We start from the raw sequence: 23,898 nt of genomic DNA on the forward strand, positions 1-23,898 counted from the left end.
AAATGTTGATACTTAAGTATATTTTAGCAATTGCATTTACTTTTGATACTTAAGTATATTTAAAACCAAATACTTTAAAACGTTTACTCAAGTAGTATTTTACTGGGTGACTTTCACATTTGCTTTAGTCATTTTCTATTAAGGATCTTTACTTTTACTCAAGTATGACAATTGGGTACTTTTTCCACCACTATATTTGACAATATCAGAATTTTTCAAAATGCACACAGAATATGGTTCTTTGTTGCAAGGGTTCAATTGTTTACTTAGGTTGTTGGTGATTGTTTCAGAGAAATTAAGTGAATCCTTACCTACGTAGTTATGGCTTGTGCTCTGTCACAAATGTGGTCGTCGGGTGGGTAGCATGCCTTGGTGGAGGTGTACCTTTATATTAAGAAGGTTTTACTTAGTATAATTGGTAAGAGATGAGCTGTATTAAGCATTCATCTTTAGAGCCTGTTGAGGTGTGTCAAACACCCCTGTAACTGACATGCAATCCCAAGATGGTGTTGAGTCCCAAAGGCAAAGACGAGCCTTCCAATATGTCAACACTGAAGAGCCATCAGTGCCAGGCTACTACTGCTGGTCCATCCTGAATATGATCTTTTCCTGCTTGCTGTTTGGATCAAATGCGTGCAATCAGTCCATAAATGTTAGTCTATAAAATCCTATTTTTTTAATAGCCTTCATAATGTATGAGCTTTCAGTATGTGTTACGAACACACCTTTATTGCATTGCAATTTCAGGTGAAGAAGAAATTGTCTGAAGGAGATGTGGAAGGGGCAAGGCGAGCATCAGGCACTTCTTTGTGATTCAACGTGTTGGCCCTGACTTTTGGAGTGTGAATTCGGATATACTTCTTTGACAGTTACTATCCTGTCTTTGAAGAAATGTGGAAAAGGGGACATGGAATCCAATGCAGCATGTATGCTAATGGTATTTGACAACTTAAATGTTCTTCAGCAAAACATTGCCCCTCTCAAAGTTAAAGCATGAAATCAAGCATTGTACAGTATATGGGTATATCAATCTCCTGCATATTCTGCTGATCGTTTGTAAATGTTTTTATTTTTAATGTACAAATGAATAAACTAAATTATAGGTAAAACATCCTCCTAGACTTTACCTTGAAAATGTCAAAAGCACTGCAGCTGGCCACCATTGAGTAATTAATGTGTAAATTATGAATGAATAGTTTGAAAGAAAAGGAACACGTCTCTCAAACTATATTGCATGCCCTTGTAAAAGTGGATTCTATAACTATAGTAACTGTGTGGTTAAACCCTGTTAAACTTAGTTACACTATGTTTCTACATGATGCAACAAAAGTGGTACCAAAAGAAGAACAACCAAATGCAAAGCTTGATTTCATGCTTTAATTTTGAGAAGGGCAAGGTATGCATGGGATACAGTGTTCCTTTTTCTATATTTCCTCAAAGACAGGATAGTAACTGTAAAATAAGTATATCCAAATTCTGATGTTGTCATATATTTCTTTTTTGGGGGCCCGGGGGATGTGTATACCACATCAAGTGTCATTATTCAAAGATCATGTCATCAAACATATCTCTTTCAATTATACTTGCTAGTTCTTTTCCATACTTTTTATAATGATTCATGAAGTCAACATGTGGTTTGACAAAGAGATCAAGAGACTGCATATGTAACAAGGTTGGTTATGTTTTCACTTGACACTGCAGAAATATGCATTTGATGTTTATGTATTCCTATTGGTTGATTGAAGTTAGATATCAATAATGTGTTATGGCATTGGTCATGCTTGCAGATAGGGAGAAATTGGAAATGTAAATTCTTCCCAGTCTGATATTGACATGCAAGCGACGAAATACGAATCTAGGGCCACTAACATATTGTTGTCCTGCACATCTAATGTGCTTCCTTGTGTCTATCGTTAGCATAAACACAAATCAACTGGGATTGCTGGCTGGACAGTGCTTTCGTTAAAAGCACAACGCAAGAGAGTTACGAAGTACAATCACATCTGTTACACTGCTACCGTGACCAGTCTTCTGTTCTTCGCTGGACAGCTGTTACACATACACAGATAGAACAATAAACGAGACGTTTCACCAGATGTATAAATCTGAAGCATCCTGTTGGAATTCCCACTCACCACCAAATACGGTGATGAGAGGAAGCCCAGTGGCCAGCACTGGGAGAAGATGGAGCCAGATGGATTTTGGCTGACATTCTGCAAATTTTCTCATCAATGAAACATTTGATCTCAACACAGTGTTCTGTTCTCAAAACTACAATCCGTTACGATCATTGTGGATTACGTTTAGACTTTACCCTTTGCCAAAGTTTCTAAAGGAGTGCAAGGTGCGAATTGAGTTATTGCATACGCGCACTTCAGAGTAGGCGTTTCCTAACAGATATGTGCAAATACCTGCTAGTACGCGCCAATAGGATCTCGTTAGCTCGTGCTTGGTTCTGCCCACCTCCTTGCTTGTTCTGGTCACTATGATACATGTGCAGACATTGGAAATTAAAGGCTGTGGTCCATCTTGGGTTAGTTATAAAAATCTTTGCTGCATTTGTGCAACTTGCAAGAACAAGCAGAGGAATAAAATGTGACGTTCACTCCTGGAGCCTAAAGTGACCAAATCGGATAAGTGTGTGTTCAAGACAGCAATAATTTGCTGACATGGCTAAGCTGGTTGTCATATTAACGACGGGTGTGTGCGCAGAGGTGTAGGTTGAATGGTTGTGAAGCTCGTGCTTCCCATCACTCAGAAGTTATAAAGCAGGCGAAGGTGACAACAATGCCTGCCATGGATGTTTGGCAGTTGCTTTGAATGTTAAAAATCATTGTGTCGGGAAAACACTTAAAGCCTCAAAAGATAAGATGATCCAACTTTCAAAACGAGTCCTTTTAGGCTAGCCACAGCAGTCAACTAGCTAGCTTGGTATCTGTTTAGCTTTCTAGCACATCACTAATTTGTTTGTAAAAAATTAACAAGCTAACGTTAGTTAGCTACCACATATTCATGTCAAACTGTCAACAGAGTAGCTAGAAAGCAACAAGATATGACAAGTAACCGTCTGCAGCTAGAAATATCTGATTCAATGTGCTTTTTGGCTGTTCAGACTGCAGGAAAAATAACAGATTATTATCAGATATGCAAAAAAAAATGGGTTTAAGTCACTCCAAACTGCCAATGTGAACAAGGCTTTAGAATCTTGAGTAACCACAGATATGTTGATGACCCATTTAGAAAAACTTTTGTGGTCCTTTTCTGTGAAATGTTACCCTAAATACCACTGCCTATATAGTACTACCGTCGTCTTGGTATTCAGTAAGCAAAACCATCCAAAATAATTTGGAGTTGCAAGGCTGTCAAATCTTGACTCCTATAAAGCTCTTGGAAAAATGTGTCAAATGTATGCATCTTTAATTGACCAAATTGTAAAAATTCAAAGCTCACTGACAGACAATATCATTATTTTGGTCACTGATTGCAGAAATCACTCATTGACATTTGATTGGACATGATCAAACACCACCTCCTTCCATTCCCAGATGAGACACCACATTGGTAAGTACAAAAACAAATAATCTACAAAGAAAATGAAAAAAAGTTTAATTTCACACTCATCTGTAGACCACAGGGGAATGATTTTCAGTGCTGTGTGCTAAAAGAGGTGCATGAATGCTGGCGGGTTGGAGGGCTTTACGTCCGTGAGAGCCCTCGGTTATCCAGGTCTTTCACCTTTTTTAAATGTATTTTATTTCACCTTTATTTAACCAGGTAGGCAAGTTGAGAACAAGTTCTCATTTACAATTGCGACCTGGCCAAGATAAAGCAAAGCAGTTCGACACATACAACAACACAGAGTTACACATGGAGTAAAACAAACATACAGTCAATAATACAGTAGAAAAATAAGTCTATATACAATCTGAGCAAATGAGGTGAGATGAGGCAAGGCAAAAAAAGGCCATGGTGGCAAAGTAAATACAATATAGCAAGTAAAACACTGGAATGGTAGATTTGCAGTGGAAGAATGTAGAAATAGAAACAAAGTAGAAATATAAATAATGGGGTGCAAAGGAGCAAAATAAATAAATACAGTAGGGGAAGAGGTAGTTGTTTGGGCTAAATTATAGATGGGCTATGTACAGGTGCAGTAATCTGTGAGCTGCTCTGACAGTTGGTGCTTAAAGCTAGTGAGGGAGATAAGTGTTTCCAGTTTCAGAGATTTTTGTAGTTCATTCCAGTCATTGGCAGCAGAGAACCGGAAGGAGAGGCGGCCAAAGGAGGAATTGGCTTTGGGGGTGACCAGAGAGATAAACTTGCTGGAGCGCGTGCTACAAGTAGGTGCTGCTTTGGTGACCAGCGAGCTGAGATAAGGGGGACTTTACCTAGCAGGGTCTTGTAGATGACCTGGAGCCAGTGGGTTTGGCGACGAGTATGAGGCGAGGGCCAGCCAACGAGAGCGTACAGGTCGCAGTGGTGGGTAGAATATGGGGCTTTGGTGACAAAATGGATGGCACTGTGATAGACTGCATCCAATTTATTGAGTAGGGTATTGGAGGCTATTTTGTAAATGACATCGCCGAAGTCGAGGATCGGTAGGATGGTCAGTTTTACGAGGGTATGTTTGGCAGCATGAGTGAAGGATGCTTTGTTGCGAAATAGGAAGCCAATTCTAGATTTAACTTTGGATTGGAGATGTTTGCTGTGAGTCTGGAATGAGAGTTTACAGTCTAACCAGAAACCTAGGTATTTGTAGTTGTTCACATATTCTAAGTCAGAACCATCCAGAGTAGTGATGCTGGACGGGCGGGCAGGTGCAGGCAGCGATTGGTTGAAGAGCATGCATTTAGTTTTACTTGTATTTAAGAGCAGTTGGAGGCCACGGAAGGATAGTTGTATGGCATTGAAGCTCGTCTGGAGGGTTGTTAACACAGTGTCCAAAGAAGGGCCAGAAGTATACAGAATGGTGTCGTCTGCGTAGAGGTGGATCAGATACTCACCAGCAGCAAGAGCGACATCATTGATTTGATTGGGATCTCTTTTAGTCCCCATTTGGACTAATCTTCCAAGTGTCCTTAACATTAAAATACAATTTATAATACAAACACACTTTCACATATAACACACTATTACAAACACACATAATTTACTAGCATAATGACCCAATAAATACTAAATCTAAAAAATATTGATTCTTCATCTACTATAGTCCCACAACATTTCTATATACTATATTTAAATTGTTTTAAAATAATGTTTAAATTATATATTGAAAGGTTTCTAGTTTGCTCAGTTAATTTATTCAATTTCTTTATTGCTCTAAATCGAAATGTTATTTTGCCTATTTCTCTTTTCTGTCTGGATAACGCATAGATGGTGGACAATCTATTCCTAGTATTTACGGAATGTCTGTCTCTTACCAACTGAATACCATTGTGAATATTTCTTTTTTTTTCAGCTTTCTGACAATATCAGAAATGTCTATGTCCTGGGAAATGTGCTTGTTACTTATAACCTTATGCTAATCGCATTAGCCTACGTTAGCTCAACTGTCCCGAGGTCAGGACACCAATACTGTAGAGGTAAAAAAATATAGCTGGTATGGCTGACTTGCTTAAACAAATGTGGTTTCTACTGATAATTGAGATGTACAAACTATGGCAAAAAAAGACGACGAGTGGATTAGAGTGAATCCGTAATTTCGATTAAAACATTAAATGAACGAGCTAGGACAGATGTAGTCAATATAACTATTTGTTCAGCACTTTTGAAATATACAGCAACAGAATTCAGAACATGGGCCGTTCTTAAGGTATTCTCCTTGTACACCAGTCAGAATCGTAGGATAAATAAAGGGGATATGTAGGCAGACAATGAAAGCTCTCACAATATTTGATGATGACATTTCTCTAAAACAGGCTATAGGCTACATGTGCACAACCAAGTCAGAACAGTAGGCTATTTATGTCATCAAAGTCTGGCATTCTATGGATTTATGGTGGTTTCAAGACAACTGGGAAAAAACAAGGTTGAATCATGACGTTAGTGATCTTCAGGTCGGCGCTCTATTAAGAGGCCAGAGTTCCCAACTTGGAATTCCGAGTCAGATGACCTTTCAAAACGTATCTTCCCAGTCGGAGTTCCCAGTTGTCTTGAACCACTGAAGTCTGAGATTTCCCAGTTCTGAGTTTCCAGTTGTTTTGAGCGCGACAGAAGTCATGCTGCATTGACAGCATGGCCAATGTAGAATGTTTATCCTTTTAAGCTTGGAAAAGAGACCCTTAAACCCAGACTTGGACCACACACCCAGTTAGCCAACGATTCACATATCACTTAAGTTGTATAACTTCAATTCAAACCCTCAAAAAACTGAATCCTCCCCCATGTTTTACAAAATTTCAACTAACCTAATCAAATTAAAATCAATAAACTAAAAAAAAACTCCACAAATAAAAATAATTTAACCCCTATGGTCATAGGAAAATAGACTTAAAGCAGCATACCCTTAGTTAAAAGCAATGCCCTCTCCCTCTTCGCAGTGGTCCAAATTACAAATATGGCTAAGAAACATATTTACCAATTACACAAAATTATCTTGAAGGCAGTATTACAAATGACCATAAATTCATTATCCAAATGGCTTTCCAATGCGGGTGATCAAGCCACAACGGAAAGTCATCCGAAGGTCATAGGTCATACAAAACCCTTCAAAGCAGTGTTTTTCACTATATTAAACAAATTGCAAACAATAGTCAACTAGTTCCAACATTTTTGTATTTCCATGTTCCCAGAACATTCCTTTATCAAAAGAATTTGCGTGTGTAATGAAAACAAACAACTTCCAGGCCCTTAAGTGGGGGAGTGATACTCCCCCACTTAACATATTAGTTTACTAGTTTGGCCCAATCTTGCTTTTCAACATTCATACCCATTCAGTCTTCTGCCAACAGGCTCTCATACTACTCAATCCAGCAATCACCCTGGAAACATTCCAGAGAGACAGTGAAATATCAATTTTCCCAGAGAAAACACAAAACACTTAGTTAGTATTCATTACACTACATTGATTCAGTAACTCAAACGTGAACTATAAACCAAACCTAATGATAATTCCACTGTATCTCAAATCATTAATCATAAGTTTTAATCAACATCAATGTATATGTATGATACAATGTTTAATTAAGTTAAATCAACTCCTAAAAAAAAAAACTTTAATCAGCAATCTAATAATTTCAACCTGTTGATATAAATTTAGTAAAAACGATCCTGATTTTTTTAAACAAATCTAAAATCTTTCAAAAGTTGGCGCTGTCTCATCAGTGTAAAAATCAAAACAAACGTATTATTTTTTTCCCACTCATATCCACAAAGCTGTCATTCCCCAAAGGTCAATACTATTCAGCGCATCCCTTAGTGATCTTCCTTTAGTCTGTACAGGGTCTGAAGTTCCAATGTATGCAGATGATACAGTGATAAATTCATGCAAATAACAAACTACACAAGAACTCACTACTATAATGGTTCAGATGACAAAACTGCTCAGAGACTCATGTTTACATCTCAATAAAATAAAACACAGTCTGCATGTTCCTCAAAAAACAACTACTGATGGAAAAAGCTCCTGGTGGTATCTGATTTTAAGTGCCAAGGCATCATACTTGCTTCCAACCTTTCTTTTAAAAAGCAAACAATAAAGGAACTCAAATAACCAAATTCAACCTAGCTAATTTCCCAAAACATATGAAATTGTTTTGACTATTGCGGTAACAACACTATAATTAAAATCTATGATACTCCCCCACTTAACATATTAGTTTACTAGTTTGGCCCAATCTTGCTTTTCAACATTCATACCCATTCAGTCTTCTGCCAACAGGCTCTCATACTACTCAATCCAGCAATCACCTTTAATGACCTGACATTGTTCCACATAATGGAAACATACTATAATGTTAGACTACATGAACTTTCCTGCTCAAATTAACTGGTGTTACTTAAACAATCAAACCAAGAATCAATAACCATCAGAATCTATTCTCACAATGTTTTACACACTCACAACTTAACGTCGTATTTCTTTTCTCCCAGTGGGCAAAAATATAACCCCTCCCATTTCAACGTTTTTCCTTACCTCTATCGTAAGCTTTAAAACCAAATTTTATAACTTCCTCTTCTCTTTGCTCTTCACACTTATGAAATGTATCCTATTTCTTTAAAAATAACACACGCAGCGCCAAAATGATAACATGCGTCAGTCAATCTATAAGAATTAAAAATATTTCGGTAATCACTTCCTATCGCCATCCTCTCCCCGCTATCATTCAGAATTTCTTTAACTTAGGTAACTGTCTTCTCTATTGATACAGTAATTTAAATATGACTCAATTCTCAATACATTATTCCAGCAGATAATTTAGTGAACAGACATAGTCTTGCATCAGAATTCGCTTTGTTATTATTTTAAGTTGAATTAGTCTATCAATTTAACCTAAACAATCTATTGAAAACGTTCAATTTATCCCTTCTATCAATTTGAACCAGACAAGCTATTAAAACGTTCAGTTTATATCTTATACAAACACTAGCGACCATAACTTTCCAGTCAAAACATACAAATAGATTATTTACAATAAAAAAAACTCTGAATTCAGTCAGCGCATTGACTGGGAAAGGAACCCGGGCCTCCCGCATGGCAGGCGAGAATTCTACTACTGAACCACTAATACTATGTGAAAAACTAAGATTTTCCGCAAATAAACCCAATTTACAAGTAAAATCAAGACACATCACTATCGGCAATTCCCAGAAGAAAAAATAGCCCAAATCTAAATGTACAAGCGTTACTCCAGCTTTGATTCTCAAATGCCAAATGAATAAATTAGCTATCAAAGAATAAAATCGACAGTTAATGACTAGGAAACAGATATTGCGCCTTTTAATAAAAGTAGATTATGTTTACTTATGCAACGTATTTCAATTACTTTACTACATCACATTAATCATGCAATGATAATAAGTTTGATGGAAAACCTTAGGCTTTGTACGACATAAATTACATCGAGATTCCCTCTTAATTCTCTCTATAACTTTATTCAGTTTATTCAATAAATCCCGCAACTTCTCTCATACTGGGAAGAAAAAATATAACATGTTCAGACCTTAAGGGCAGTTAAATTTCAAATGTTTCACCCAGACGGAGATAATCCAATATGCGTTTTATAGTTACATCGTTAGGGTAAAATAACCAAAAGTGGACACACTCTAATCAGTTTCTAGAGCTCAATTTCCCAGATTTTGTAGATTATTTTAATAGTGCTTAAAAACTCATCTTTATCAAATTATCCATTTAAGATACAGTGCCTTGCGAAAGTATTCGGCCCCCTTGAACTTTGCGACCTTTTGCCACATTTCAGGCTTCAAACATAAAGATATAAAACTGTATTTTTTTGTGAAGAATCAACAACAAGTGGGACACAATCATGAAGTGGAACGACATTTATTGGATATTTCAAACTTTTTTAACAAATCAAAAACTGAAAAATTGGGCGTGCAAAATTATTCAGCCCCCTTAAGTTAATACTTTGTAGCGCCACCTTTTGCTGCGATTACAGCTGTAAGTCGCTTGGGGTATGTCTCTATCAGTTTTGCACATCGAGAGACTGACATTTTTTCCCATTCCTCCTTGCAAAACAGCTCGAGCTCAGTGAGGTTGGATGGAGAGCATTTGTGAACAGCAGTTTTCAGTTCTTTCCACAGATTCTCGATTGGATTCAGGTCTGGACTTTGACTTGGCCATTCTAACACCTGGATATGTTTATTTTTGAACCATTCCATTGTAGATTTTGCTTTATGTTTTGGATCATTGTCTTGTTGGAAGACAAATCTCCGTCCCAGTCTCAGGTCTTTTGCAGACTCCATCAGGTTTTCTTCCAGAATGGTCCTGTATTTGGCTCCATCCATCTTCCCATCAATTTTAACCATCTTCCCTGTCCCTGCTGAAGAAAAGCAGGCCCAAACCATGATGCTGCCACCACCATGTTTGACAGTGGGGATGGTGTGTTCAGCTGTGTTGCTTTTACGCCAAACATAACGTTTTGCATTGTTGCCAAAAAGTTCAATTTTGGTTTCATCTGACCAGAGCACCTTCTTCCACATGTTTGGTGTGTCTCCCAGGTGGCTTGTGGCAAACTTTAAACGACACTTTTTATGGATATCTTTAAGAAATTACTTTCTTCTTGCCACTCTTCCATAAAGGCCAGATTTGTGCAATATACGACTGATTGTTGTCCTATGGACAGAGTCTCCCACCTCAGCTGTAGATCTCTGCAGTTCATCCAGAGTGATCATGGGCCTCTTGGCTGCATCTCTGATCAGTCTTCTCCTTGTATGAGCTGAAAGTTTAGAGGGACGGCCAGGTCTTGGTAGATTTGCAGTGGTCTGATACTCCTTCCATTTCAATATTATCGCTTGCACAGTGCTCCTTGGGATGTTTAAAGCTTGGGAAATCTTTTTGTATCCAAATCCGGCTTTAAACTTCTTCACAACAGTATCTCGGACCTGCCTGGTGTGTTCCTTGTTCTTCATGATGCTCTCTGCGCTTTTAACGGACCTCTGAGACTATCACAGTGCAGGTGCATTTATACGGAGACTTGATTACACACAGGTGGATTGTATTTATCATCATTAGTCATTTAGGTCAACATTGGATCATTCAGAGATCCTCACTGAACTTCTGGAGAGAGTTTGCTGCACTGAAAGTAAAGGGGCTGAATAACTTTGCACGCCCAATTTTTCAGTTTTTGATTTGTTAAAAAAGTTTGAAATATCCAATAAATGTCATTCCACTTCATGATTGTGTCCCACTTGTTGTTGATTCTTAAAAAAAAAATACAGTTTTATATCTTTATGTTTGAAGCCTGAAATGTGGCAAAAGGTCGCAAAGTTCAAGGGGGCCGAATACTTTCGCAAGGCACTGTACCAACTCAAAACCTACGTACGTCTACGAATGGGTGGTTTAAATTGTATCTAATCATTCTCAGCATTACTTTATCAAATCTCTAGTAATTGATTATACACACATATAATTTCTCATAATTTCAAATAATTCACAGAATCCATATAAAACTTAAGAAATCTTAGGTACTCACACAGAACTTTAAGGATCACCCACACAGGATTGGTCAGATGTCCACACAGAACATCAGAACATAAAAAGGTTTGCCCACACAGAGTCAACCCTACCCCGCTCACACAGAACGGTCCGACAACTATTACCTAGTGATCCCATAACAAAATACTCACACAGAGTAACCCAGGGCATACCTGGCTAGCACATTTAAAATAATTGGAATTCACCACCTCTGAGGGTCACTTAGACAATCACACAGACGCACAGAATGAGGTCCTTCTTCCAATAGGGCTTCACCAAATGCCGTGTTTTCACCTAGAACGCACAGTCCCTTTGGCCCCTCACCCCGACAGACCTCACCAAATCCCCACTGTGATCAATTCAGTGTCAGGACGGCTCTTGGTCACTCGCAACCGGACAGTGGCAGAGTATATTTTGAGTACACAAACCCTCAGATTACTCTCCCCTGACTCGGCCCTGCTTACACCGCCAAGGTGCCTTCCTTACAAAGGAATTCACGCTCAGAGTATACGTAACAGGCATAATTAAAAAAACTCGACTTCAAATCTGTGTGTGGTTCGCTCACCTTTTTCTTAAAAAAAAACTCAGTTTGGGATGTGGTATCCACTCGGCTCGCTTCCCCTCAGATCAAAGGTTGGTCCATCTGCTTCATTCCCGAAGTGTGGTTTCCCTAAGATCCCAAGTTTAGGGGATCCCTCGTGCACAATTTATTTACCTAGATCGTCAGGAACGGTCACCGAGTGAAGATTCACATCCCCTCCTCGTCGCCAAATGTCGTGGAAATTTCCTGTATTTACCAAATCATGAGAGCAAACCACACACAAGTCAGAGTTAGTTATCACAAAGTCCATCTTTAATTATATGAGCTCCATCACAACCCGGTGACTCTCAGATCAATTCAGTGTCTATAAATTAATTCTCTGAGAGTCCCTTACACATTGCAACTGAGATCCTTTATAGCAAAGACACACATAGCCAGACAGCATTGGCATAATTTATCGTTCAGCTTTGTCTCCTAAACTATGCTCTTTTCTCAAACTCAGAACCTAAACAAATCAACAGGCATATATCAAATCCATCCTATCTTGACAAGATCACAGAGACACATTGACTGGCACACAGACATTGTGGAGCCAAGAGATACACGCTTGACCCTCTCCCCTCTCTCCGGCCCAAGCAACTTAGTCTTGACAGAGAACAGATACTGCAACCCCGCCACAGTATTATACAAAAATAAACATTCTGAGAAGTAACTTATATGATGAATATAAAACATCTTACCTATGTTACCAACTAATTCAGATTTTTCCCCAACATGCTCCAGATACTCAACTAGTCTAAAGGCCAGTTTCATTGCTTCTTTAAACCAGGACAACAGTTTTCAGCTGTGCTAACATAATAGCAAAAGGGTTTTCTAATGATCAGTTAGCCTTTTAAAATGATCAACTTGGATTAGAAAACACAACGTGCCATTTAAACACAGGAGGGATGGTTGCTGATAATGGGCCTACATACTAGAGGTCGACCGATTAATCGGAATGGCCGATTAATTAGGGACGATTTCAAGTTTTTATAACAATCGGAAATCGGTATTTTTGGACACCGATTTTTATTTTTTTATACCTTTATTTAACTAGGCAAGTTAGTTAAGAACACATTCTTATTTTCAATGACGGCCTAGGAACGGTGGGTTAACTGCCTTGTTCAGGGGCAGAACGACAGATTTTTACCTTGTCAGCTCGGGGATTTAATCTTGCAACCTTACGGTTAACTAGTCCAACACTAACCACCTGCCTTACATTGCACTCCACGAGGAGCCTGCCTGTTACGCGAATGCAGTAAGAAGCCAAGGTAAGTTGCTAGCTAGCATGAAACGTATCTTATAAAAAACAATCAATCATAATCACTAGTTAACTACACATGGTTGATGATATTACTAGTTTATCTAGCATGTCCTGCGTTGCATATAATCGATACGGTGCGCATTCGCGAAAAAGGACTGTCGTTGCTCCAACGTGTACCTAACCATAAACATCAATACCTTTCTTAAAATCAGTACACAAGTATATATTATTAAACCTGTATATTTTGTTAATATTGCCTGCTAACATGAATTTATTTTAACTAGGGAAATTGTGTCACTTCTCTTGCAATAGAGTCAGGGTATATGCAGCAGTACGGGACGCCTGGCTCGTTGCAAACTAATTTGCCCGAATTTTACGTTATTATGACATAACATTGAAGGTTGTGCAATGTAACAGGAATATTTAGACTTATGGATGCCACCCGTTAGATAACCGTTAGAACGGTTCCGTATTTCACTGACAGAATAAACGTTTTGTTTTCGAAATGATAGTTTCCGGATTCGACCATATTAATGACCAAAGGCTCGTATTTCTGTGTGTTATTATGTTATAATTAAGTCTATGATTTGATATAGCAGTCTGTGTTCCTGGTTCGAGCCCAGGTAGGGGCGAGGAGAGGGACGGAAGCTATACTGTTACATTGGCAATACTAAAGTGCCTATAAGAACATCCAATAGTCAAAGGTGAAATACAAATGGTATGAAATACAAATGGTATAGAGAAAAATAGTAATCCTATAATAACTACAACCTAAAACTTCTTACCTGGGAATATTGAAGACTCATGTTAAAAGGAACCACCAGCTTTCATATGTTCTCATGTTCTGAGCAAGGAACTTAAACGTTAGCTTTTTTACATGGCACATATTGCACTTTTACTTTCTTTTCCAACACTTTGTTTTTGCATTATTTAAACCAAATTGAACATGTTTCATTATTTATTTGAGTCTAAATTGATTTGATTGATGTATTATATTAAGTTAAAATAAGTGATTATTCAGTATTGTTGTAGTTGTCATTATTACAAATAAATTAAAATAAAAAAACTAGGCCGATTAATCGGTATCTGCTTTTTTTGGCCCTCCAATAATCGGTATCGGCGTTGATAAAATCATAATCGGTCGACCTCTACTCCATACGCCTATGTAGATATTCCATTCAAAATCAGCCATTTCCAGCTACAATAGTCATTTACAACATTAACAATGTCTACACTGTATTTGTAATCAATTTTGGAATTAACCTGGAAGAATCCATTGGAGGGTTCGGTCAGGATATCTAGGAGGTATGTGTATTTGTAGATGAAGGTTGGAGTATATTAATGTTGTAAATGGACATGAGAGTTTTTTAAACATGAGCCAAGTAGTTAAGAGGAGGTTGCTATCTTGCAAATGTGGGATGATGTGTAATTTGTGTTAGGTAGGAAGTGTATGTACTGGCTCACACAATATTGTAGCAAATGAGATGTGTAAATTAAACTGTATTATAGTGTCACATTTGCTCCTGCAACGCCCTCTACTGCTCATCCTGTGTCTCCTTGACCTGCCGCCACTTCCCCAGTACTCTCTCCCTCTGTGTGTGTGATTGTGTGTGGGGAGACAGGTGTGCTGGAGTCAGAGCAGATCCCCACCAGCTGCAACCTGTTCCGTAATCAAGACCTCTACAAATACTCAGCCCTGCCACTTCCACACTGCCAGATTGTAATCTCTGCTCAGTCAGGCGGTTTCTAGCCATATGTTATTATTCAGATCCTGTTGTGCCCGTTTTCCCTGCCTGACGCCGTTTTCCTCTCCGCAACAGTTCTGCCCGCTCTGACTCTGGTCCCTGTCTCCAGTTCTGTCTCGTCATCCTGCTACTCTGTCCTGGATTCCCAACTCTATTACTCCCTTGGATTCCCCTCCGGACCTACTTACCCTGTTTCAACCCTTCTTGCTCCAGACTCCAGCCTCAGCCTCTGAAGGTCAGAGCTTCCCCTGACCTGCACTCCATCTCCGCCTTGTTTCAATAAATACCTTGGTTACATCATCTCACTCTCCTCGTCTGAGCCTGCTCTGGGGTTCCCCTGTTCCACTCCGCGAAACATATAGTGTTAGGAAACAAGCCTGATGAACCAAAACCACTCATCTGTCTGATGCCAATGGACTTCAGCACTTTAATGCCGACAAAGCACTTTCAGACTCATGTACGCTACTTTACCATTTTAGGATTTCTATGTTCAGTATTACACACTCATTACTCACACATATTCTATATAATGTTATTATGTTTATCTATTGATCATCTATACACTGTGTGTTGCTCTTATAAACAAACTATATATTTAAGGTGTGTGTGTGTGCATGCTATATTTAAAGCCAATTTATGCTTAATCCGCAGGGATGGCAATTGCGGAGCATCCGGAGGCATGCAGAGGCCACATACCACATTGCTGTTTCCTCCCAAATTTTTAATAATGCGGAGGGCTCCGCATTGACATGATTGGTTGACTGTAGGTGAGGGCCAGAGGTCCTATATAAAGAACTCACTTCCTTTACAGCAGCTCTGTGCTGCTCTGCAAAGCACGAGAAGTATGAATGCCTTGACTTCTGCAGAGGCCGTACCACTGTAAATGCTGCACAGCCAATGCAGACGTTGGATTGACCATGCAACGCCTTTAACCCCTTCAGAGGGTACGACACAGTCTGCCACATCTCACTCTCTCACACACACACACACAGAGGTTAGACCCTTTAGGTACATATTGGGAAACACACTGCCCCCTTACCTCACTCTCTCACACACACACACACACACAGAAATAAAGCTCATAAGATTCTCGGTGCAGAATTTAAGCCTTTCTGTGAGCTCATCCATTCCTGTGTGCGTGTTACCTGTAGGAATTGGTCTAGATGATGCAGCAGCTCCATGTCTATGGATGTTATTCTCTACTGAACATAAATCCAGCGTCTATGGAGAATGAAGATTATACACAGAGTCAAATGCAAAGTCAATTTAGCTAATCGCACATTACACACTGCACCTGTCTCTCTCTAGAAAAACAGGGAAATCTGGCATTATACTCTTGTATATACAGAGCCATACCATGCAAGGCAAGGAAGGGCAGCAGTGTTGTGCCAGCCTATATGTGATGTGTCTTAATCTCACCCATTCGCAGTATGCCCACCTATTTCTCTATACTAATTACCATTGAGAATGATTGAACAATTCAGCGATTCCTTTAATCTCTGCCATTGGTAGGTGGAGGGAAGGACCAGCTATAGCTTGCTACATACACCATATAGACAATTGATAATGAATCTATACTCACCTGATGGCAGAGAGGGTAATGTTCAAAACTTGGTATGTCAAGCCGTGTTAGCTGGGGCTGGATAGTCTTGAGCGATCCTTGGACAGTGTACACACACACCTGACAGCTAGCTAGCTTTAGCTCGATGTTTGGTGGTTTTTAATATAAGCTCCCTGTCTTGTCTGTCAATACAGCTACCAAGCATTGAAGGCATGCAGCTAGCTAGCTAGCTAGTTAGCTAAATAACTAACGTTATTATAACTAACCTGGCGAAAGCTAGCTTGAGTGATGGTCAGGTAAGTAACGTTAGATAGTCACACAGATTCTACTTTGAAACCGCTAGAACACATACCCTGTGGCAGGCCCTCCTCCCCAGGCCCACACTGTCTCTGTTCATTAATTAAATCTTGTGAACGACATAGAAAAATAAATGAATTCATGCAGTCAAAATTATTATCCATCTTAGTAGTTAAAGTTTGGGTTCTACTAAGCTATAGTACATGGACTTGTTTTAAGGTCATACCAAGGATAATTTTGCAATGTGATTTTGAATTTTAAGACCCAATGAAGTATCAAAAAATATTTCAAATGGTGGACTCCAAGTTGTAGAAACATCTCACGGATGATCAATGGAAACAGAATGCACCTGAGCTCAATTTCAAGTCTCATTTTTTCTTTTGTAAAATGTTATTAACACATTTCCTTTAAAAACAGCTCATACATTTTTTTACATCATTTCATACACATAAAAACGGCAACAAAGCGTAAAACACAGCATTTGAAAGTTACATTTAAATTTGTTAAAAAGTACATGTTGTTAAAATCAAAAACAACATAGCATACTTGTAATTACCATCTTCACACTTGGTTATGAACGCAGCAATACACAATTGATCTCGGTCAATAAAGCAGCATGTAGGTGATTCTGAAGTTGGATTACCGTTAGGGCGTTAATCAGTCTATACATTTTTTTTATACAAGTTATATCAAATGTTGTCTTCCTCTCTGGTCTGGGTGTAGCAGTCAGACAGTATTTTAGGAATTCTATTATGGTTCAAACATTCAAAAGTACAGACGTATGCCTTCATCGCAGATGAACCCGCCCAAACCCTCCTCCAAATTGTCCTATGACCTAATCTCGAGACATTCGATTGGCTAAATTGAGTTTTCCCGACAACATCTCGACCAATCTCATTTTCCGTAATACAGCGCCAACGTTGAATCGGGGTTTGTTTTGCGAGGGACGTTTTAGCTGGCGGTTTTTATTTTTGTCTACAATACATTGAATCAGAAGGTAAGCGCGATTTGAAATTGTTATCTACTTTGCTATTGAAATTGACACCCGTATTTTGAAGTTTTCCAGCTAGCTAATACATTTAGCCAGTTTAATCTACGTTTTGCAAGCCAACGTGGTCGAAAAAACGGCTTTCGGCTAGCTATCTAACAATACTAATATCAAAGATTATTATTATTATTATCATTATTACTAGAGGCTAAACTGCTAGTTAGGTGGTTAACTAGCCATATAGATGACTAAACAGAGAAGACATTTTAGTAGCCAGCTAACGTTATACAAGCTGAATTCCTTTGTAAAACACATTTTTTCCCCTGGCTTTTTAACTATTTATTCAAGCTCTGTTACTGAACAAGTATATTTGTAAATATTTAGGGGGTCTGCCATTTGTGACACCAATGACAATGGATACAGTTACACGAAAGAACACCAACTTCAAAAAGGTAATGTAGCTCTTTTTTTCTTTCTCTTTTTTCTGTTAGGCCTACTACTTTTTTGTACAATGTATTATTTCTTGTTTCTTTGTCCTGTCTGCTATTATTAGGGTAACAAAGAGAATGCCAGACCAGCAAGTGGAACCACTAAGCCCTTTATTACCAGAGCTGCTCCTACTAAAACAGTGGCAGCTCCATCTGCCCCTCTGCATTCCAAGAGCAATAAAAAGGATGACTTGGGAAAGGGAGAAGATGCTCTGAAGAAGGTCAAGATGGCAACAGCTGGCGATACAAAGAGACGCAACACTTTCAGCCAAACCTTACTCACCAAACAGGCTGTCAGACAGAGAAAACTGGTTGCAGAGGCCTCAGAGCCAGCTACCGTCCCAGCTAAACCTGTCCCCGGCACCTACAAAGGCAAGGTTGTCCAATCCAAAATAAGCTCCTTCAGGAAGCCTAGTGGCCTGGAGGGAGGGGTAGAAAGCAAAGCTGCTACCAAAACCTCGGCACCCAAAGCTGAAAGCCAAAAGCCTGGGAATTTGACAAAGATCAGGCCCAAAGCTGTTGATGACTTGCCTCAGCGTTCCATGTTCAAGCCCCCTCAAATATGTCAACCCTCAAAATCCAAGTCTGTGTCCAATGGGCCTCCTCCAGTCTCCAAGTGCCCAGCCACATGCCGTCCAACAGGCTTTTGCTCTGCAGTCCCTCCTGCCAGAATGGCTCTACTTACCACAGCTCTCCAAAGTTCCAGTAGGTCTGCCATGACATCAAAGGGGAAAGAGCTGCCACAGAGAACCAAGCCTAAGATGACAACTGACAAAGTTCGCAAGCCTCCGGTTGCCAGCACCCTAAGCCAGTACAGGGCTACCACAGAGACTGCTGAAGAGAAAAGGTTTGTAATTTTTGTTTAACATTCTTGAATTGTCCAATAACTGATATTTTTGGTACTTTTGTCAACTGCTCAAAATAGTTGTAACCAGTGGTGTAAAGTACTTAAGTAAAAATACTTTAAAGTACTACTTAAGTAGTTTTTGGGGTTATCTGTACTTTACTATATATATATTTTTGACAACTTTTAATTTAACTTTTGCATTCCTAAAGAAAATAATGTACTTTTTACTCCATGCATTTTCCCTGACCCGCAAAAGTGCCCATTACATTTTGAAATCTTAATGGGTCAGGAAAATGGTCCAATTCACACACTTATCAACTCATCACTGGTCATCCCTACTGCCTCTGGTCTGGTCAATCAATAAACACATGATTTGTTTGTAAATTATGTCTGCGTGTTGTAGTGTGTCCCCGGTTATGTGTAAATTCATATTTTTTTTTAACTTAAATTGTGCCGTTTATATATATATATATATATATATATACTGCTCAAGACAATAAAGGGAACACTAAAATAACACATCCTAGATCTGAATGAAATATTCTTATTAAATACTTTTTTCTTTACATAGTTGAATGTGCTGACAACAAAATCACACAAAAACTATCAATGGAAATCAAATTTATCAACCCACGGAGGTCTGGATTTGGAGTCACACTCAAAATTAAATTGGAAAACCACACTACAGGCTGATCCAACTTTGATGTAATGTCCTTAAAACAAGTCAAAATGAGGCTCAGTAGTGTGTGTGGCCTCCACGTGCCTGTATGACCTCCCTACAACGCCAGGGCATGCTCCTGATGAGGTGGTGGATGGTCTCCTGAGGGATCTCCTCCCAGACCTGGACTAATGCATCCGCCAACTCCTGGACAGTCTGTGGTGCAACGTGGCGTTGGTGGATGGAGCGAGACATGATGTCCCAGATGTGCTCAATTGGATTCAGGTCTGGGGAACGAGCGGGCCAGTCCATAGCATCAATGCCTTCCTCTTGCAGGAACTGCTGACACACTCCAGCCACATGAGGTCTTGCATTAGGAGGAACCCAGGGCCAACCGCACCAGCATATGGTCTCACAAGGGGTCTGAGGATCTCATCTCGGTACCTAATGGCAGTCAGGCTACCTCTGGCGAGCACATGGGGGCCCTGTGCGGCCCCCCAAAGAAATGCCACCCCACACCATGACTGACCCACCGCCAAACCGGTCATGCTGGAGGATGTTGCAGGCAGCAGAACATTCTCCACGGCGTCTCCAGACTCTGTCACATGTGCTCAGTGTGAACCTGCTTTAATCTGTGAAGAGCACATGGCGCCAGTGGCGAATTTGCCAATCTTGGTGTTCTCTGGCAAATGCCAAACGTCCTGCACGGTGTTGGGCTGTAAGCCCAACCCCCACCTGTGGACATCGGGCCCTCATACCACCCTCATGGAGTCTGTTTCCTGATGTACTGGCCTCTCTCCTGGTAGCGCCTCCATGCTCTGGACACTATGCTGACAGACACAGCAAACCTTCTTGCCACAGCTCGCATTGATGTGCCATCCTGGATGAGCTGCACTACCTGAGCCACTTGTGTGGGTTGTAGACTCCGTCTCATGCTACCACTAGAGTGAAACCACTGCCAGCATTCAAAAGTGACCAAAACATCAGCCAGGAAGCATAGGAACTGAGAAGTGGTCTGTGGTCACCACCTGCAGAACCACTCCTTTATTGGGGGTGTCTTGCTAAATGCCTATAATTTCCACCTGTTGTCTATTCCATTTGCACAACAGCATGTGCAATTTATTGTCAATCAGTGTTGCTTCCTAAGTGGACAGTTTGATTTCACAGAAGTGTGATTGACTTGGAGTTACATTGTGTTGTTTAAGTGTTCCCTTTATTTTTTTGAGCAGTGTATGTGTGTGTATATATATATATATATATCACACACACAATTTGAAATTATTTTAACTTTTGATACTTACGTAATATTTTTGCAATGACATTTACTTTTGATACTTAAGTATATTTAAAACCAAATACTTTTAGACTTTTACTCAATTAGTATTTTACTGAGTGACTTTCGCTTTTACTTGTCATTTTCTATTAAGTTATCTTTTTATTTTTACTCAAGTATGACAATTGGATACTTTTTCCACCACTGGTTTTAACTGATGTTTTTAATCATTGACTGCCAGAGCAAAGCTGGCGGAGTGGCTGGCATCCAAGGGAAAGACTCTGAAAAGGCCTCCCATATCGGCAGTGGCACTCCCAAAGTATAAACCAGTTGTGCAGCCCGAGCCGGAAGTCCACGCAGTATCCACAGCCTTCTCACCACAAAAGACCAATGTTGAGCCTCATTTCTCTGATCAGACGTCACAACAACCTGGTCCTGAGCCTGAACCGACTGTTCGGCCTAAAAATGACCAGGTGGTCCCTGAGCAGGAGGCAGCCTGTGCCTCAACTCCACTGATAATGAACACGACGCTGGACTTGCTTGACAACTCTGATACATATTTTCTCCCTATTGATCCAGAGGTTCAAATGAATGATGTAAGAAACATTCTTTGTTTAGTAATTTATTTTTTTGGTACTGTAATTTTTTTCATCAAAATTCTTATATAACCTAACCACCACTGTCTTGTATCTTATCACAGGTTGTGGTCAACCTTTGTGATGCTTTGGAGGCATTGGAGACGCCCTCAGCAAGTGTGGATGGTAAGTTTTGTGGTCAGTGCATTTACATTCACAGCAAACAGTCAAATTTACTTGCTCACTTGGCATAATCTGCCTGATTCAAATCATGCAACTGGAAGGTTCAAATCATGTAAGAGTAACATTTTATCATGTAAACTTTATTTGTGTGTTATTCATTGGTGTGTTCTTTTTTTCTTTTAGAGCCACATGAGAAAAAGGAATCTGAAGAGAAAATTGTGGAGGCTGAGACAAATTATGGATTTGAAGAGAGGAATGAGTTTGCTGAGAATAATTTTGACAGGTCTGAGGAAGTGAAAAGTGAAGTAGGAGAGGGAGCTTCAGAGCAGAAAGTAAGGAAGGGTTATATTGAGGAAGTTGATAGTGATTATGATGACGAATGCTTGATGGAGACTACACCAGAGGGAGCCTCCATAGTGAAATACAATCTGAAGACAACGCCATACCTTCAAAGGTGATATTTCTTATCTTAAATACCTATTTTAAAATCACTTCCATACAATTATTGGAAATACTGGAGGTCATGGAGAACATCACTACTTCACATCTCTATATTGAAATGTATATTAAACTGAACATGGCTGTCAACTAACCACACAATTCTGTCTATATCTTTCCCCTTCTAGTGTTAAGAGAACAATCAACACTGAAGCATGTGCAAGTGGTTCCAAGCGAAAAAACACCATCAAAGATCTGAAGTTCCTGACACCAGTCCGTCGTTCCTGTCGTATCCAGCGCAAGTCATCCCACCTGCCTGGGATGCTGACAGACCACGACACCTGTGTGTCCTCACTGGCAGAGCTGGTGAATCTGGACGACGATGCCAGCGCTTACATCTACAGGAGGAACCCTGCTCTCCTGGAGGACCTGCCTGACCATCCCAAAGACCTGGAGAGGATCTGAGTCTTTGGATGAGTGGGATGAGGAGGCCTGAAAATGAATAGAAAAAATATGGAACTGATGGGCACTTTACAAAGGGGTTTTAAAATAATGAAAATAGATGATTTGCTGTTTTACCATCCATAATGGTTGTTAATCCAAATTGTGATAATATGGGCTTTGTGTGGCAAGATTTACTAATACAATAAGACTGGGTGCCTCAATTCGGCATGCCTTTTGTTTTCTGTTTTTACTTCTCATAAGGAAGGGACATTTGCCATAGCTTGATCTGCTACACCTTCACTTTTATTTGCTGTATGCATTCTCTCTGCTGTCGTACTGTGTTTGTTTTATGAATGTATTGTTTATTTTAATGCAGAGTTGATCATTTATCTATCACTAGGTTTTTACCATAGATGAATTACGTACAGCACACCTTTTATCACCTTCAAATCATCTGGTAGGAAATAAAGAAATGTGTGTTGTACATCCAGAAAAAGTGACACTATTCAATAAAATTATACCAAAATGGTTCTCTGGTGGAATTATTGCCTTTGAAATGGGAAATCATGCAATAACATACCTTAACAAATAACGTTCATTGATTACTCACTGGATCCAACTTCCCTTCTGTTGGGCTGTAATTTTAGTCAAATAGGGATATGGTAAGTTAAAAAATACTGTCCTAAACCTGGCTAACGAGTTTCGGAGGGCCAAACGTGAACCATGTCAAAACTCCTTTGAAATGTCTTGTGTGGATAATTGTGCAGGCATGTGTTGATCCGAAGGGCGCAAGGAAAGCTAATATCAGTATTGGAACCCTGAGGTGATATGAACAGGACAGTGACAAACATGCGTACTGAGTTATGTTAGCAAAGCATTGTGGGAAGGCCGTGATTTAATTCCTCCAGGCCACATAAAGCACTGTTGCGTGCGAGTCCATTCCTTACTAATTTCTGGATAAATTAATATTGAAGTAAATTACTTTTGAAAAGCATTATACTAGCATAAGCAAACCATGGCAAACTTTTGCGCAGCTCCAAATTGCACCATAAAAAGTAATCGGTCAGCATCGCTATTCTTCAGGTTTCCAATGGACACTGAAAGGTACGTTAAGACGGTTTTCCATGCTTGACTTTGCACATTAAGCTAACTAACGTTAGCTGTCAGCTAAATATGTGCACTGTGCAAGCTATTTGGCTAGCTTGTAGCTAGTTTTGCAGCATGCTTGCAGAATAATTGTATAACCAGACTTTTGGGGTTTGCAAATCAGTACGTTATTAAAACATACAGCAAGCTGCTTGCTAGTGATACACAATGATTTAGTTTGCATGTTATTGTCAACACAGCACACAATGTTATTGTGTGATTATACCATTAACTATAGCAATCATGTCTTCAGTAT

At 39.5% G+C, this 23,898-nt stretch overlaps 1 protein-coding gene across 1 annotated transcript; it reads left to right on the forward strand.

Moving 5' to 3' along the window:
• The first annotated feature begins 17,527 nt into the window (after window positions 1-17,527).
• On the forward strand, window positions 17,528-23,026 carry LOC139423088 (cytoskeleton-associated protein 2-like). The gene is made up of 7 exons (XM_071174731.1): window positions 17,528-17,599; window positions 17,975-18,042; window positions 18,144-18,925; window positions 21,098-21,452; window positions 21,557-21,617; window positions 21,798-22,068; window positions 22,241-23,026. Exons 2-7 carry the CDS (start codon window positions 17,998-18,000, stop codon window positions 22,515-22,517), a joined length of 1,791 nt encoding a protein of 596 aa, XP_071030832.1. The 5' UTR covers window positions 17,528-17,599; window positions 17,975-17,997; the 3' UTR covers window positions 22,518-23,026.
• Window positions 23,027-23,898: the final 872 nt, after the last annotated feature.

The sequence above is a fragment of the Oncorhynchus clarkii genome, chromosome 12 (genome assembly GCF_045791955.1).
Source record: "Oncorhynchus clarkii lewisi isolate Uvic-CL-2024 chromosome 12, UVic_Ocla_1.0, whole genome shotgun sequence".
NCBI classification, from domain to species: domain Eukaryota; kingdom Metazoa; phylum Chordata; class Actinopteri; order Salmoniformes; family Salmonidae; genus Oncorhynchus; species Oncorhynchus clarkii.

What these genes read in the sequence shown, in the direction of transcription:
- LOC139423088 (XM_071174731.1), top strand. Translation starts at nt 17,998, where the DNA reads ATGACAATGGATACAGTTACACGAAAGAACACCAACTTCAAAAAG. An exon ending in AGAACACCAACTTCAAAAAG is followed by an intron (nt 18,043 to 18,143) that starts GTAATGTAGCTC and finishes TGCTATTATTAG; the next exon opens with GGTAACAAAGAGAATGCCAG. An exon ending in ACAACGCCATACCTTCAAAG is followed by an intron (nt 22,069 to 22,240) that starts GTGATATTTCTT and finishes TTCCCCTTCTAG; the next exon opens with TGTTAAGAGAACAATCAACA.